The 14,509-nt window shown below is 47.0% G+C and overlaps 1 protein-coding gene across 1 annotated transcript in view; it reads left to right on the top strand.

Moving 5' to 3' along the window:
• itga5 (integrin, alpha 5 (fibronectin receptor, alpha polypeptide)) overlaps window positions 1-14,509 on the top strand; it is a 32,774-nt gene that overhangs the window by 16,251 nt on the left and 2,014 nt on the right. Inside the window, exons 11-26 of the mRNA XM_080015553.1 lie at window positions 244-296; window positions 573-781; window positions 875-1,066; window positions 1,167-1,212; window positions 1,331-1,444; window positions 2,772-2,827; window positions 3,218-3,375; window positions 3,609-3,746; window positions 6,372-6,439; window positions 7,945-8,095; window positions 8,828-8,920; window positions 11,485-11,564; window positions 11,662-11,742; window positions 11,874-11,979; window positions 12,346-12,504; window positions 13,059-13,169. Of these exons, the coding sequence (XP_079871679.1) occupies window positions 244-296; window positions 573-781; window positions 875-1,066; window positions 1,167-1,212; window positions 1,331-1,444; window positions 2,772-2,827; window positions 3,218-3,375; window positions 3,609-3,746; window positions 6,372-6,439; window positions 7,945-8,095; window positions 8,828-8,920; window positions 11,485-11,564; window positions 11,662-11,742; window positions 11,874-11,979; window positions 12,346-12,504; window positions 13,059-13,169 (1,815 nt within the window). The remainder of the gene's footprint in view (window positions 1-243; window positions 297-572; window positions 782-874; window positions 1,067-1,166; window positions 1,213-1,330; window positions 1,445-2,771; window positions 2,828-3,217; window positions 3,376-3,608; window positions 3,747-6,371; window positions 6,440-7,944; window positions 8,096-8,827; window positions 8,921-11,484; window positions 11,565-11,661; window positions 11,743-11,873; window positions 11,980-12,345; window positions 12,505-13,058; window positions 13,170-14,509) is intronic.

Genomic DNA, 14,509 nt, shown 5'->3' with positions numbered 1-14,509 from the left:
GTTAGCCTGTCCTCGTTGTATGAGTGGTCATTTTAAAAGCTCTCAAGGTTTTAGGGCCACTTGAGTAGATCTGTTAATTCCAGCAATGAATCACGCTTGGAGGCAGGGTTTCTTTTTTTTACAGTAGCGTGACCGCCTTGTATAAAGAAAGAATAAACCTCCCCTTGATGTAGCTGATGGCTTTAGATAATGCACCGGCTAATCACAGTCCTAGAAATGTGAGTAATGCTGGTGTTTTCACAGATGGGATCCTATTTTGGCTATGCTGTGGCGACGACTGACATTAACAGCGACGGGTGAGTAGGAGCCCTCTATCTCCTTTCCTCTTCCCTCTCTCTCTCTCTCTCTCTCTCTCTCTCTCTCTCTCTCTCTCTCTCTCTTGCTCTCTCTCACTCTCTTTCTTTCTCTCTTTCTCTCGCTCTCTCTCTCGCCCTCTCTCTCTCAAACTTTCTCCGAATTTTAATTGGTTGGACGTGGTTGGATCCCCACCCACCAAAAAGCTTATTACAGCGGGAAGCTCAGACATCTGTGCGTCTGAGTCTGATCTGTGTTTCTTCCACCGGCGTCCGCAGGATGGTCGACATGCTGGTGGGAGCCCCCATGTTCATGGTGCGGGGGTCCGACGGACGCCTGGAGGAGATGGGCCGGGTCTACGTCTACCTGCAGCGCGGACCCCTGGACCTGGAGCCCAGTCTGCCCCACCTAACCGGCACAGAGGTGTTTGGGAGGTTTGGCAACACCATCGGGCCATTGGGGGATCTGAACCAGGATGGCTTCAATGGTAGGCCTCCGATTTACTGAAAATGCAGAAAAGAAATCTATTGCCTATTACAATATCCTAACAGTCTGCTCTCCATTTGGTTTTCTTACATAGATGTGGCCATCAGTTGTCCATTTGGAGGAGAGGACCGCCAAGGGTTGGTCTACATATACAACGGGTTCTCGGGTGGTCTGAGGGACACACCCTCTCAGGTGATTACCGGCCAGTGGGCCACTGGGACCATACCTGCCAGCTTTGGGTTTGCCCTTCGAGGCTCCAAGGACCTGGACATGAATGGATACCCAGGTGAGTGAGGACACAAGCTGATCAGGACAGTTGTTAAACAGACAGTCATGTGTTATATTTTGCAACTTTCCTGTCTTGCTGATTCTCGCTTTTCCATCAGATTTGATTGTTGGTGCGTTCGGTGTTGACAAGGCGGTCCTCTATAGGTACACCTTTTCATTACTCAACTCTTGTGTCATGAATCAAATGGTCTGCATCAATTGAATGAAGACAGTATACTTCCCTCTCATTGTACCTCATCCCTTCCTCATGTTGTCCCAATAGATCACGGCCCATCGTCAACACCAGCGCCTCCCTGACGATTGACCCCACTATGATCAACCCCGAGGAGAAGACCTGCACGGTGGTTAACGGCAACACGAGCATGGCCGTTTCATGGTAGGCGCCCGCGTTTCATGGACTATGGTTTCATCGCCAATCCAACGGCGGTTTGACATTTGTGTCTAACCGCCATTGGATTGGCAAGCTATCGGCCAACAAGCTGCGGTTTAGTGTATTTTCGCATTTTCAGAGGGATTTATGATAAGGACAACAGACGTCTTATTCATTTCTTTGGACGTGCTCGTGTTATCTCCTGACTTACTTCCATGACGGCCTCACAGCACACTCTTTCACGGAGTGAAACAGCAAAATAACATGCTGAATAATGGCATTGTCCAACTTTCTCCTGGAAATGTGCATGGTATTAATTTCCACCCGCTGCGAGAGGAAGGAGGAAACAGATGGGGGGGGCTGCTCCCTAGCTCTCGCAACACTGTCCATGAAGGAGACTCTTGTGTATTGCGTATGTTTTGATTAGACCGTGTTGCCTGGTGATGAGGAGGTTGTTGGTGGTGGGTGGTGGGGCTTGGAGGGAGAGTGCTGGGGGGGAGGGGGGCAGACAGAACGCGCTGCAGTCGGATTGAATGAGATATTGTTTGGTGGTGGAACACAGCTGGGAAACATCAAGACACAGGGAGAGTCTCCAGTATGTGCACGCACGAGCGCTCGCTCGCACATAAACAGACAGGAGCACATACATGTAGTTATCACACACACACACACACACACACACACACACACACACACACACACACACACACACACACACACACACACACATACACACACACACACACACACACACACACACACACACACACACACACACACACACACACACACACACACACACACCCCCTGGTAATAAGTCCTTCTTTCATTATTATATTTTTTACTTCGCTTAAAGCTACCAGCTTTTTTTTCAAGCTCTAAATGGTTCTTTCACTTTCGTTTGTGTGATGCTCTTTGCTTCCAGTTGGGGAGGGAGGGGGTTACTAGTAGAAGGATTGGAGTTTTTGTTGGGAGGTTTTGCAGACTTGGACAGCAGCCGCAGTGTGGCTGCCGATGATGTCATGGGACAGAGGCTAGAGGCTCGAACCGTGTGACGGTCAACGCCGAAACGTGAGACGCAGCTCAATTTCACGCTTCTTTCCTTGGCCATTCCATTGTGTGCGGCGATTGGGGGTTTCTGAGGGTGGAGGGTGGGAGTGGGGTTTACATTTAGTCTATCAGCTTGACTGGCGAAAGAGGTTGGACACCGGTTTGGGGGATCGAACGCATTATGCTTCATTTCATTACTATTAGCTGGTTTTTCAATGAACTGTCTGCCATCAATGTCCATGCTTCCCTGATCACATCCCCTTTCCCTTTCTGGCCACAACAGCGTCAACCTGAGATTCTGCCTGTCCGCCAATGGGAAGTACCTACCAGACAACCTAGGTGAGCCACATCTTCTCCTCTGCAGTCGGCCAAGGCAATTCATTAGAGCCACGATAATGTTTAAGTAAGCACTTTGGCCAGGTGCCATAGACATAATCTGCGATCCATCTCCAGCAACCAGGCTCATATCAAGCCCCTGGTAATTCTCTCTAATCACTCCTTCCTCTGTATGCAAGCACACCCTGCCATGCCTGCCATTATGTTTGGGCAACATTGACTGCATTGTCTCTGCGCTCTGGAGTATTTATGTAGGTCTTTACAGAAGCTGTCATTACGTGACTCAAGGACATTCATCACGCCATGAATGCCCATGACTGGACACTGTGTGTGTGTGTGTGTGTGTGTGTGTGTGTGTGTGTGTGTGTGTGTGTGTGTGTGTGTGTGTTCCAGACTTCCAGGTGGAGGTACAGCTGGATACTTATAAGCACAAGCAGAAGGGTGCAGTGAGGAGGGCTCTGTTCTATGACTCCCAGCAGGCCTTGCTGCAGAAGAGCGTCAGGCTGAAGCACGGGGAGCGACTGTGTCAGGACACCAAGATCTACCTGAGAGTACGTCCGCTTTAAATCTTCATTAGTGTGATAATGGCATCTGGACCCCCAGGGGCTCCCCGGACCCCATGCTGAGAACCACTGTTCTAATGTAATCAAAAACCTAACATTTCAAAAAAAGATAAATGATAATATAAGAACCATGGTGTATGGCAGCGAAGCTCCCCTAGCAATTATTAAAAACACATTCATACTGTACAAGAAACCTTTTGTAAGTGTCTCTCTCGGTGCAGGACGAGAAGGAGTTCAGGGACAAGCTCTCCTCTATCTACGTGGCGTTGAACTACAGCCTGGATCCCAACGCTGCAGCTGACTCCCACGGCCTACGGCCCATCCTCAACTACCAGACTACTAGCCTCATCGAGCAGAAGGTACTTTGACCTGAAGCAACTCCCCCCTGGTCCTTCCTTCCTCATAGTCTGTGTTAAATATCCAGCTGGCTGAGCGCCTCCCGGAGACTTTGTAATAACAGAACTTTGGCTGAGGTGCAGCGTTGTTCATTAGCCGTGAATGATGGTTTTTAGTCTGGCTGGGACTCTGATGGTAATGACATCAGCCACCTTGACCCGCCGTTCCCTCTCATCCTCATTAAACTCTCTTCTGGTCCCTTGATGAAGACCACACTTTTTTCATTTGTGTTTTCTCAACTTGAAACTGTTCTGCTGGGAAGTTGTCCAGCGTGTCTGGGAAGCACTTTTCAACGTGAAAAGGCAAGTCATGTGTTTGCAGCGCAGAGCGTTTGAGTGCCCCTCAGGGAGCGGGTCTCGGCCCCACTCGGCCTTCGAACAGATCATCGGTGGCTCGTTTCCGAGCTGTATGTACACATGGTGTTAGTAGATAACACAGGCTGTTTGCCCATCTGGCATCTGATATTCATCAGCATTTGGACAGCTTTCCTTCAGGATGGGAGCGGGGCCGACTCGATGTGCGGGCATGTCTTCAGTGTACAACACATGTGACTTCAGTAATAACCACGAGATCTCAGCGCTTTGGGGAAGCGCGATGACGTTAGTTTGATTTTGACCCCTTTTTCCCTTTCACTCACTCCTACTTCTCTCTGTCTCTGTCTCTGTCTCTCTCTCTCTCTCTCTCTCTCTCTCTCTCCCTCCCTCCCCCCTGGGTATTTCGGTCTTGGCAGAGGAGTAAGCCCTGTCATTGATGTGCTCTCTGGCTATCAAAGGGCCCTGATGGGTCCTCCATCAGATGTGGTGCATCGCTGAAGTGAGGCCTTGAGACCCTGAGCTAAAATATCAAGCTAAAACCTGGGGAAAAAAAACCCTGGCTGTTTTTTTTTTGAGCATCTGAGGGGAAAACCCCCCTCTGTGTATGTGTACGTTAAGTGGGAAAGGGTTGGGGAGGGTGAGTGTAAAACTGCCAACATATTTCATTAATCTGGCTTTAGGCTTCGTGAACGTAGCAGTGTGTGAATGGCGGCGGGCCCGACAGCGATACCGCAGCCTCGGCCTTGATCAGACACACGATGCCCTCTGAAACTTCTCCACGGGGCCTCGGGGACATGCGGCGGACCTCGTCGCCTTGGCCAACTTTCTAACACTCTTCAGACTCGGGTGTGGATGGAGGGATCGTCGGTGCGTCCCGTCGCAGCCTCGCTCTCCCTCATAGCGTAATGAGCTCCACATGTTGCTGCGAGGCTGCGGCTCGACGATGGACCTACTAATTGCCTCGCGGAGTGCACTCAGATCTACTACAGCTGATGAACAAAGGCGGACATTAGTGCAAAATCTGGAATGCTCACGGCCATAATCACATTTAAGAACTTGAAAAAATGACCGACGGCTGCGCTTCAATGCCACCGTTGTTCTTTACACGAGAACACGTCGCCACATGAGCACGTCGTAAATAAATAGTCTGCTGATTTTCCAGAGTTATTTTTGATTGCCTTGCTGTACATTACATGCTGTCAGTTTTATTTCCCAGTTGTTGTTGTTTAAGCAGCACAACAAGCCCAGTGCAAGAGCGCTGCCTTTGGGGCACGGGCAGCGAGCGCTCGCGCCAAGCTAGCCTAGCGGTTAGCATGGTGTCCATAATTAGAGCCTCCTTGATGTTGTAATGACAAGGGAGGCGCTTGGCTCTCTCTCTCTCTAATCTCTTCCTCCTCCATTTCTATTTATTACCGTTGCCGTCGTCATCAGCTAGCAGCAGCGTTGTGACACTGCGCTGCTAGCGCAGCGGGAAGCAATTAGCCGTTCCGCAGCGCAGGCTTTTTCTCCGCCACACGTCCCGTGGTCACCAGCTCACCCATTTCCTCCTTGCCTCGTCTCCCGCCCGTTATCTCTTGACTAGCTAACCCACCCGCCCGCCCATCCATCCCTCCATCGCTGTATGCCCAGGATCAGAAAGATACCTGATACCTCATGCTATAGCGTATAGCGCTGTGGTCTGCTGGGTGGCGTAGAATGTGGTGAAAGTGTGGTCCGCCGCACGCTGCTGTGATGTGGCGCGATGGTGAGAGCTGGGCTGGCAGCACTGTGGTCACAGTAGTAGTATCCCTCTCTCTCTCGCTCTCTCTCTCTCTCTCTCTCTCTCTCTCTCTCAGACAGAAGGCCTGTGTTTGTAAACTGTGTGGAGGTTGTCTCTCTGTGCCCGTCTGAAACCTAACATGGTCATCATTGTCTCCTCTGACAAGACAACAAGAGACGAGGCAAAAAGCTAATTTGCAACCGTAGACACAGGGCATTGAGGACTGCGCCGGCAGAGGTTTTCTTTTAGCCCTACATCAGCATTAGCTTTAGCAGTAACAGTGGCATCTAATGAGGGGGGAGAGAAAATACTAGAAATAAAGAGTGGTAATAACAGACATGTCTGACATTTGGGGGGGGGGGGTGCCGTCCTGAAGGTGTTCGTCACTGAACAACGTGTCCCGTCCCGCTCTTACCTGCCCGGCAACTGTACCACGTGTCATAAATCGTCCACGTACATGAAATCGTAAAAATAAAGCTCCCTGTTGAACGCGTTCCTGGTTGTGCGTCTTCCAGGCTCAGATCCTGTTGGACTGCGGGGAAGACAACATCTGCGTCCCTGACCTGAGGCTGGCCGTCCACGGGTGAGTCCCGTTTCATTTCCTAGTACGGTTCTGAAAACGAAATTCAAAAAAGAAATACCGGGGACCGAAGTCGCCGAGGCTGAACTTTTCACCTCTTTTTATTTAAATAGGAACCGGTGTGGAAATGTTGGAGCCATCTGTTTTTGTCATGTTTGGTTCGCATACCAGTAGTTGTGATACTGTGAAAACAGGAAGCAGCTCTGTCCTTCAGGCGCTTGGATTGGCTGATCAACTTTGAGGGGGCGGGGTGTCAGTGTGGAAAGTATGGGAGGTGTGAGTGTGTATGTGTGGGTGTGTGTGTGTGTGTGTGGGTGTGTGTGTGTGTGCGCGCGTGTATGTGTGTGTGTGTGTGTGTGTGTGTGTGTGTGTGTGTATGTGTGCGTGCGTGCCAAAGATTCTCCCCGAAAGCTCCCCGCTGCACTTTTATCAGGGAAAAAAAAAAAGAAAAAACAAGACAAATCTGTGAGCATTTTTTCCTCAAGAAATCACAACCTCCTCCCAGCGCTCCCAGCCCTGCCCTGTCATTTTGATTTCACACCTTTATATTTTTGTACCCTCTCGCTCTATCGCTAGCGCTCGCCGGAGAAAAAAGGTATCAAAATGAGGGTCTGTAAAAGGAGATGACAAAGTGTTTATTATTATTATTATTATTATTATTATTATTATTATTATTGTTATTATTATTATTATTATTATTATTATTATTATTATTATTATCATCATTTTATTATCTTGTATTATTTACTATTATTAGGTATAAATAATTATTTTATTATTATTATTTTTTTTATTAATCTTACTATTCTTATTCTTATTTTCTAAATGATTGTTTTATTTTTTTTAATATATATATAAAAATAAATATCCCCCCTGGCCCCCATTTACTGTGAACGGTATAAATCATCCCTGCGATATCATTAGATATTTCATCGCCAAGGCACATAACCTGTAGGAACAAGTCACCCCACTCTCCCCCCAGTCAGATTTTATTGTTTGGATTCAGATTTAGAGACTATTTCTGGGATCACCTTCAGAAATCTGCTGCTCCGACTGCTTCTCCTCATGAAACCAGACTTTAATTAGAAGCGTCTGTGTGACCCTCCATATGGAATTTCTCATTGTTCTGAGCGCTGGAAGAGGATGGAGGGAGGGAGGGAGGGAGAGTGAAAGCAAGGAAGTGGGAGGTGTTTTACAATGCCGGTTTGTGCTGCATTGCATGTAGGACTTTATTGCTACGCTGGAAGTTTTGTTTCGGGTGGGAGTGGAGCGTCGCTTCCCAGGGTGGATCTGACTGATGCCTTTTTGCTTGGAAATGTGTACGATTTATGCGAAGTTATTGAAGCCCCCCAAAAAAAGGCATCACTCTAAAAGTGGCTGCTACTTGCCAAAAGTAGTCAACAAAAATGAGTTATGACACCCCACATGCACATTTCCTTTGACACCTCAGCTTGTTCTGCTGACCGTTGACCCCCCCCCTCCTTGTTTTTTTGGTGCTGGCTCTCCAGGGACAGGAAGGAAGTCTTCCTCGGTGATGACAACTCGCTGACCCTGACTTTCAACGCCAGGAACGGGGGCGAGGGAGGCGCCTACGAGGCCGAGCTCTACGTGGTGCTGCCCCCCGAGGCCGACTACAGTGGCATCGCCCGCAATAACGAGGTGAGCCCCGATGGATTCCACGGACGCACACACACACACACATACACACCAGTTTATAGAACCTTAATGGGTTTGGTGTGAGCCGCTGCATATTGACTTGACATTACATATGGGATATTGATAGATAGATAGATAGATAGATAGATAGATAGATAGATAGATAGATAGATAGATAGATGGATAGATAGATAGATAGATAGATAGATAGATAGATAGATAGATAGATAGATAGATAGATAGATAGATAGATAGATAGATAGATAGATAGATAGATAGATAGATAGATAGATAGATAGATAGATAGATAGATAGATAGATAGATAGATAGATAGATAGATAGATGGATGGATGGATGGATGGATGGATAGATAGATACTTTATTAACCCCCAGAGGGAAATTGCAGTGTCATAGCAGCTCACATAAAAAAATAGGCAACAATATTAAAGTAATAAGAATACAATAATATAATACCCGAAATTAACAATAATAAACATTTGAAAAAAAACTACAATAAAAATAAAAATTTGACCTAAATCTTTAAAAGTAAACAATGAAAAAATGGCAATATATGAGAGGGAAAGATTTAGCAATAAAGATTTAAGATTCAAGAGGTTTATGAGACTGGAACCTGCTTTCCGAGCTGCTTGGTAGAAATCTGGAGCCCGAGCTGAGTTAACCACTCTGTAGTTGAGTCCATTTCTCCATCTGTCCTCCTCGGCTATTCCTTCCAGAGCCTCACCCAGCTGACCTGCAGCTACGAGACGGAGAACCAAACCCGCTACCTCAGCTGTGACCTGGGCAACCCCATGAAGTCTGGCACCAGCGTAAGAACACCACACTTTTACTGGCTCTTTTAATGGCCTGGCTGTCATTTCTGCTGCTTTCTGCCGTTTACCCTCCAACCCAAAGACCGGTGTGTTTCTATCATTTGTTTTGGTACTAACTACTAAGATTACGAGGATGCGGCTGTCCAATCTTATAGGCCTGATGTTTATGCTCTGGTATAAAGGGATTCATGTTTTTAAAACTGCCTAACTTTTGTTTCATGATAATCATGATAATGTAACTATAGAACTATAGAGAACCATATAGTGGAACTATATAACTATAGGGAACAATGTAATAAAAACTATTGAACAACATAATTTAACTATAGAATAATATAGAACAACATAATGTAACAATAGAATAATATAGAACAACATAATGTAACTACAGAATAATATTGAACAACATAATGGAACAATGGAACAATACAGAACAACATAATGTAACTATATAACAATATCAAACAACATAATGTAACTATAGAACAATATCGAACAACATAATGTAACTATAGAACAATAAAGAACAACATAATGTAACTATAAAACAATATCGAACAATATAATGTAACTATAGAACAATATAGAACAACATAATGTAACTAGAGAACAATATAGAACAACATAATGTAGCAATAGAGAAATATAGAACAACATAATGTAACTATAGAACAATATAGAATAACATAATGTAACAATAGAACAATATAGAACAACATAATGTAACTATAGAACAATATAGAACAACACTATATATATATATATATATATATATATAATGTAACAATGGAACAATATAGAACAACATAATGTAACTATAGAACAATTTAGAATAACATAATGTAACTATAGAACAATATAGAACAACATAATGTAACAATAGACCAATGTAGAACAACATAATGTAACAATAGAACAATATAGAATGACATGATGTAATTAGAGAACAACATATAACAACATAATGTAACTAGAGAACAATATATAACAACATAATGTAACTATAAAACAATATGGAATAACATAATGTAACAACAGAACAATATAAAACGACATAATGTAACTAGAAAACAATATAGAACAACATGATGTAACAACAGAACAATACCAAACAACATGTCACTGTAAAACCTAGAAAATGAATACGATGAGTACCATTTCCAGCTGTTTCTGTGATATGCAGAATTATTATTATTACAGGAAGTATGACAGGAAGTACTTTGACTTTCAAGTTTTGCCAATTCTAATACTGCTGTGAGGTAACAAATTGTGAAAAACAAAAAACACCAAAATCAAAATCCCAGAGACACGCACTAAGATGGTGAAAAGCAGCCATGGCGGGTGACACATACACCAGTTTCCTGCCCTGTGGAGGGACGGATAGTGTGTCACTTTGGAGGTTGTGGGGGAGACCGGGTCGCGGGGGGGGGGGGGGGTGTACTGAGCAGCACAGGAAGGAGGCGGCCGTTTAATGTGCGACAGGAAGCTCTGCGACAGGAAGCGCCCAGATGGTTTGTCAGGATTCAGGAAGCATCCCTCCATCGCTGCCCTGGAGCCCCCGCTGGAGAAAGGTCCAGCTTCTAATGCTCCAGTCCCTGGTTTAATTAGTCTGCAGAGGAGGAGGAGGATGATGGCAAGGGGACGTTAACTGGTAAAACGAAAGGGCGTCAAAAGCCTGTCTCGAAGTGCAATACGTGGTTTTATTGGAAGACAAACCTTTTTTTTCCGCAACCAAAGTTCTCATGCAAATCAGTTTCGGGCACATCAATGTGTAGGACGGTGTGGTGAGACTTCACGGTTCCTCCAATGATTTTTATGGGCTGTAATTAAAACCTCCTTTGCTCCACACATACATGTAGAACATATCATCCCTCCCTCTCATTGCCTAATCAAATAAAAAAATAATTAAGAATAAGAAAAAATATATATTAGATATATAAATATATATGGAGTACAAAAAAAATTAAGTATATATATATATATATATATATAATAAAATAAAATAGGAAAAAAATGAACATTTTACAGTGAAAGATTGATTGTACAAACGAGTGACGATAAACTAAAAATGTAAACATAAAAATGTAAATGTTGCAGTTAAAGTTTTTATGATATATAAATATATATATATATACACAGATATGTGAAGATAGCCTAAAATATAATTTGAAAAGAAAAACAAAACAATGACTAGAAAGAGAAAATCTCTCTCTTTGATCACTATGCCGAGCACGCTGTTTAGTAAAAAACAAAAGCGTATGAAAGTAAAGCTGTTTTTCGCTGCAGTCTGGGCCGACCCAGGTGTAGTGCAGCTGTCTTGCCGCCGCGTCGAAGGGGCTCCCACACAAACCGAGTGACCCCGAGGAACATCCCAGAATCAGTAAAAAAAAAAGGGGGGGGGGGGGGGGGGCTGTCTGAGAATGCTCTCTGTCTGGCAGCCATGCAGATTACCCCAGAGGATGTTGTGCTACCTGCTAAAGTGTCCTCCTCCAAACCTGTCGTTGTGGTCTGTGAAGCTTTATCCTGGCCAATTTTTTAATGGCAGATCCTTGTCTCCACAGCTCTGGGCGGGTCTGCGTTTCACCGTGCCGCGGCTGAAGGACACGCACAAGATGGTGCAGTTTGACCTCCAGATCCGCAGGTAGGGTTCCCACTCGTCGGAATCGTCACTTTTTGAGTTGTGATTTTAATGCGCGGCGCGTGGATCCGCTCACTTTTTTTGCTTTCGCATTCCGCAGCAAAAACGAGAACAACTCCCACAGTGAGGTGGTTCCGTACAAGCTGGAGGTGGTGGTCCAGGCCGACGTCATTCTACAAGGGTGAGTTTTTAAGGTCTCGGGTTCCCTCGTGTCGGCTTTTGGGAGCCCTAGCTGCGTCGCCTCACGCTCTTCCCACGCAGTTTCTCACCCTCTCCATCCCTCCCTCCCTCCCTTCCCTTTCTGTCCTGAAGTGTGTCTCGGCCAGATAAGGTCTTCTTTCCGCCGGCCAACTGGAAGGCGACCAAGACCTATCAAGCCGAGCAGGACGTCGGCCCCGCGGTGGAGCACATCTATGAGGTAATCCCGGAGTCTAACGAGGGGGGCGGGGGAGCAGATAGATCATAGGCCTTTTTTATGTCGCAAAGCAGGGGCGGCCATGACAGTACCTCCCCCCTCCTCCTTACCTAACAAGGAAGCTAGACTTGTTATTCAGCGCAGCGGATCTACCCCAACCTTAATGTGATTTAATGGAGATCTTCCTCTGGAGGTCGACTGTAAAGCCGGCGTGACGAGCGGCTCTTCAAACTCAAACCGAATCAAAGCAGACGGTGAAAAAGAATGTAATTTCCATCCCCGGGAGGGAGGGGGGTGAATGACGACTTCATTTGATGAAGTATTAAGGTCTCTACGTCTAATGTTCTCCTTCCTCTCTGGCCTCTTCAGCTGGTGAACAACGGGCCCAGTCGGATCAGCCACACCCTGCTGCAGCTCCGGTGCCCCCTCGTCGTCCAGGGCCACCGGCTCCTCTACCCGCTGCAGTTCTCCACCGAGGGCCCCCTCAACTGCACCTCCAATCACACCATGAACCGGCTGCAGCTCAAGGTAAACACAGCGGCATCTTCACAGAGCCGCGAAGATGCCCCGCAGGTTGGAGTCTGGCGGCTGGGTCGGGTGTGGATGGCCCACACCCGCTTTCCCCTCCCTTCCCTGCTCCACCCAGGACACCCCACCCCACCCCCACCACCACCAAAACCCTTTGATGCCTCAGATCTTCGGCGCAGCTTGATTGAACCACTCCGCCGACACGCTCGCACTCGCTCATCTTCGCCATCGCATGCCACGCCCCCCCGCCCCCACCACCACAGGCCAAGTTGTGGTCTTTTGTGGTCCAATTTGTTTTTTTGGGGTTTTTTTTGTTTGTATTTCTACTTTGAAACCGACCAGATGCTGCGATGGGTTGCTGAGCAGCATGCTGCATCTTCCTGCGGTCTTGTTTATTTTAGGTGCATCCTCAAGAAGCTTCTGGGTCGTGGGCTATGTTTAGCATTTACAGTGCGTTTTCTAGGGATGTAATGGGGTGTTTCCTTGTGCGTGTGTGTGTGTGTGTGTGTGTGTGTGTGTGTGTGTGTGTGTGTGTGTGTGCGTGCGTGCGTCAGCTCCAGCAGACGCCCACGGAGGCTCCGTCCGTCCTGGCGCTGCGGGCCCACGAGCACCACGTCGAGAGGAGGGACGTCCACGGAGAGCAGCTGTCCCACCTGACCAACCTGGTGAGACACATCGGAACGCTCTTCCCCCCTCCTCCTCCCGGTCCTTCTGGGATGAAATCGCCACAACCTGGAGATTCCAATCCAATTAGGTTACTGGCCCCTTGAAAGAAAATCTGGAAGGCCTAAAACCCCCATTCAGATGCCGGGAGACGGTTTAAAACATTGGCGGCTCACGCGGGTCGGCACAATGAACGGCAAGCTTGTGGCGGAGGTGGGAAGGTGTTTCATGTCTTTGGCCCCGTGACCCACGGGCAGATCTGTTTTTGGTGGCATTTCCACAAGTCTCCCGAGGCTTGGGGGTAATTAGGTTATGATGTCGTTAAGAGGGGGCGGGGTCAGGGGGCACAAGGTGGTCCCGCTCTGGCGATTAACATTAAAGGCCCTTTAGTGGTCTTGTGTGGGTGGGGGTTATGTCAGTGATGCACTGCTTAGTCCACAGTGCAACCTTTTAATTTTCCACTCTGAGCGCTGTGGGGGCCAGCGCCCGGCCACACTGTCTCTATTGACCCTCGCCCCCCGTCAAGACACAAGGTAGCAGCTCCTTCGTTCGTTCTCTCTTTTGCTCTCTCGCTCTCTCTCTCTCTCTCTCTCTCTCTCTCTCTCTCTCTCTCTCTCTGTCCCCCTCTGTGTGTCTCATTCTACCTGTTAAAGGGGCCTTTGTCCCCTAACCGACCTCCATTAATCGAACCTGTTTGAAGACACGTCCGCACAAAGGGCCCCATTCTCCTTGTTCCGACAGGCTCTGCACTTTTAGCTTTGGTAATTTGCGGAGGATAGACGATCCCCCTGTTTTTTTTTGTTTTTTTTTACGAAATGAGGGGAGAGGGGTGTTGTTTGGGTTGCGGTGTTAAGCAGATGACTCGCCAAGAGATGCTGCTTTGTCCCTCAAAAAACTCAGAGGTGGATGAAAAAGCGAGAGGTTATTCTGGCTTTAATTTTTTGTAGGGGTTTTGCGGAGTTGCTATAAATGGGGAATGTGAATATTTCTCAGGAATTATTGGTAATATCTCATTCCTCGTCTTCTCGTAATTATTGTTAATAACATCAACGCGTTACAATAGGAGCCCAGGGCGTCCCAGTGAGTACGCCAGCTCTGCAGCCAGGTTCCTACTTCGTTGTGGGAAAAGTCTCCGCACCCCTCCAGCCCCCGACCACATAATCCCGCCAGGGAGGTTATGGGGACTTAAGGCTGAAGCGTTTTTGGCACCGAACCACATTTGCCCCGTTTCCACTGTTTCACTCTTTCACTGATTGGCTATCGTGGGCCACTGTGCTGTCGGGCATCGGGGAGGTCTACTGAGAGGAGGTGGACCTGTTTGTTAGACCCTTATTAAGTCTGT

The sequence above is a fragment of the Zeus faber genome (genome assembly GCF_960531495.2).
Source record: "Zeus faber genome assembly, chromosome: 15".
Lineage (NCBI taxonomy): Eukaryota > Metazoa > Chordata > Actinopteri > Zeiformes > Zeidae > Zeus > Zeus faber.
This window is presented reverse-complemented; position numbering and strand designations above follow the sequence as displayed.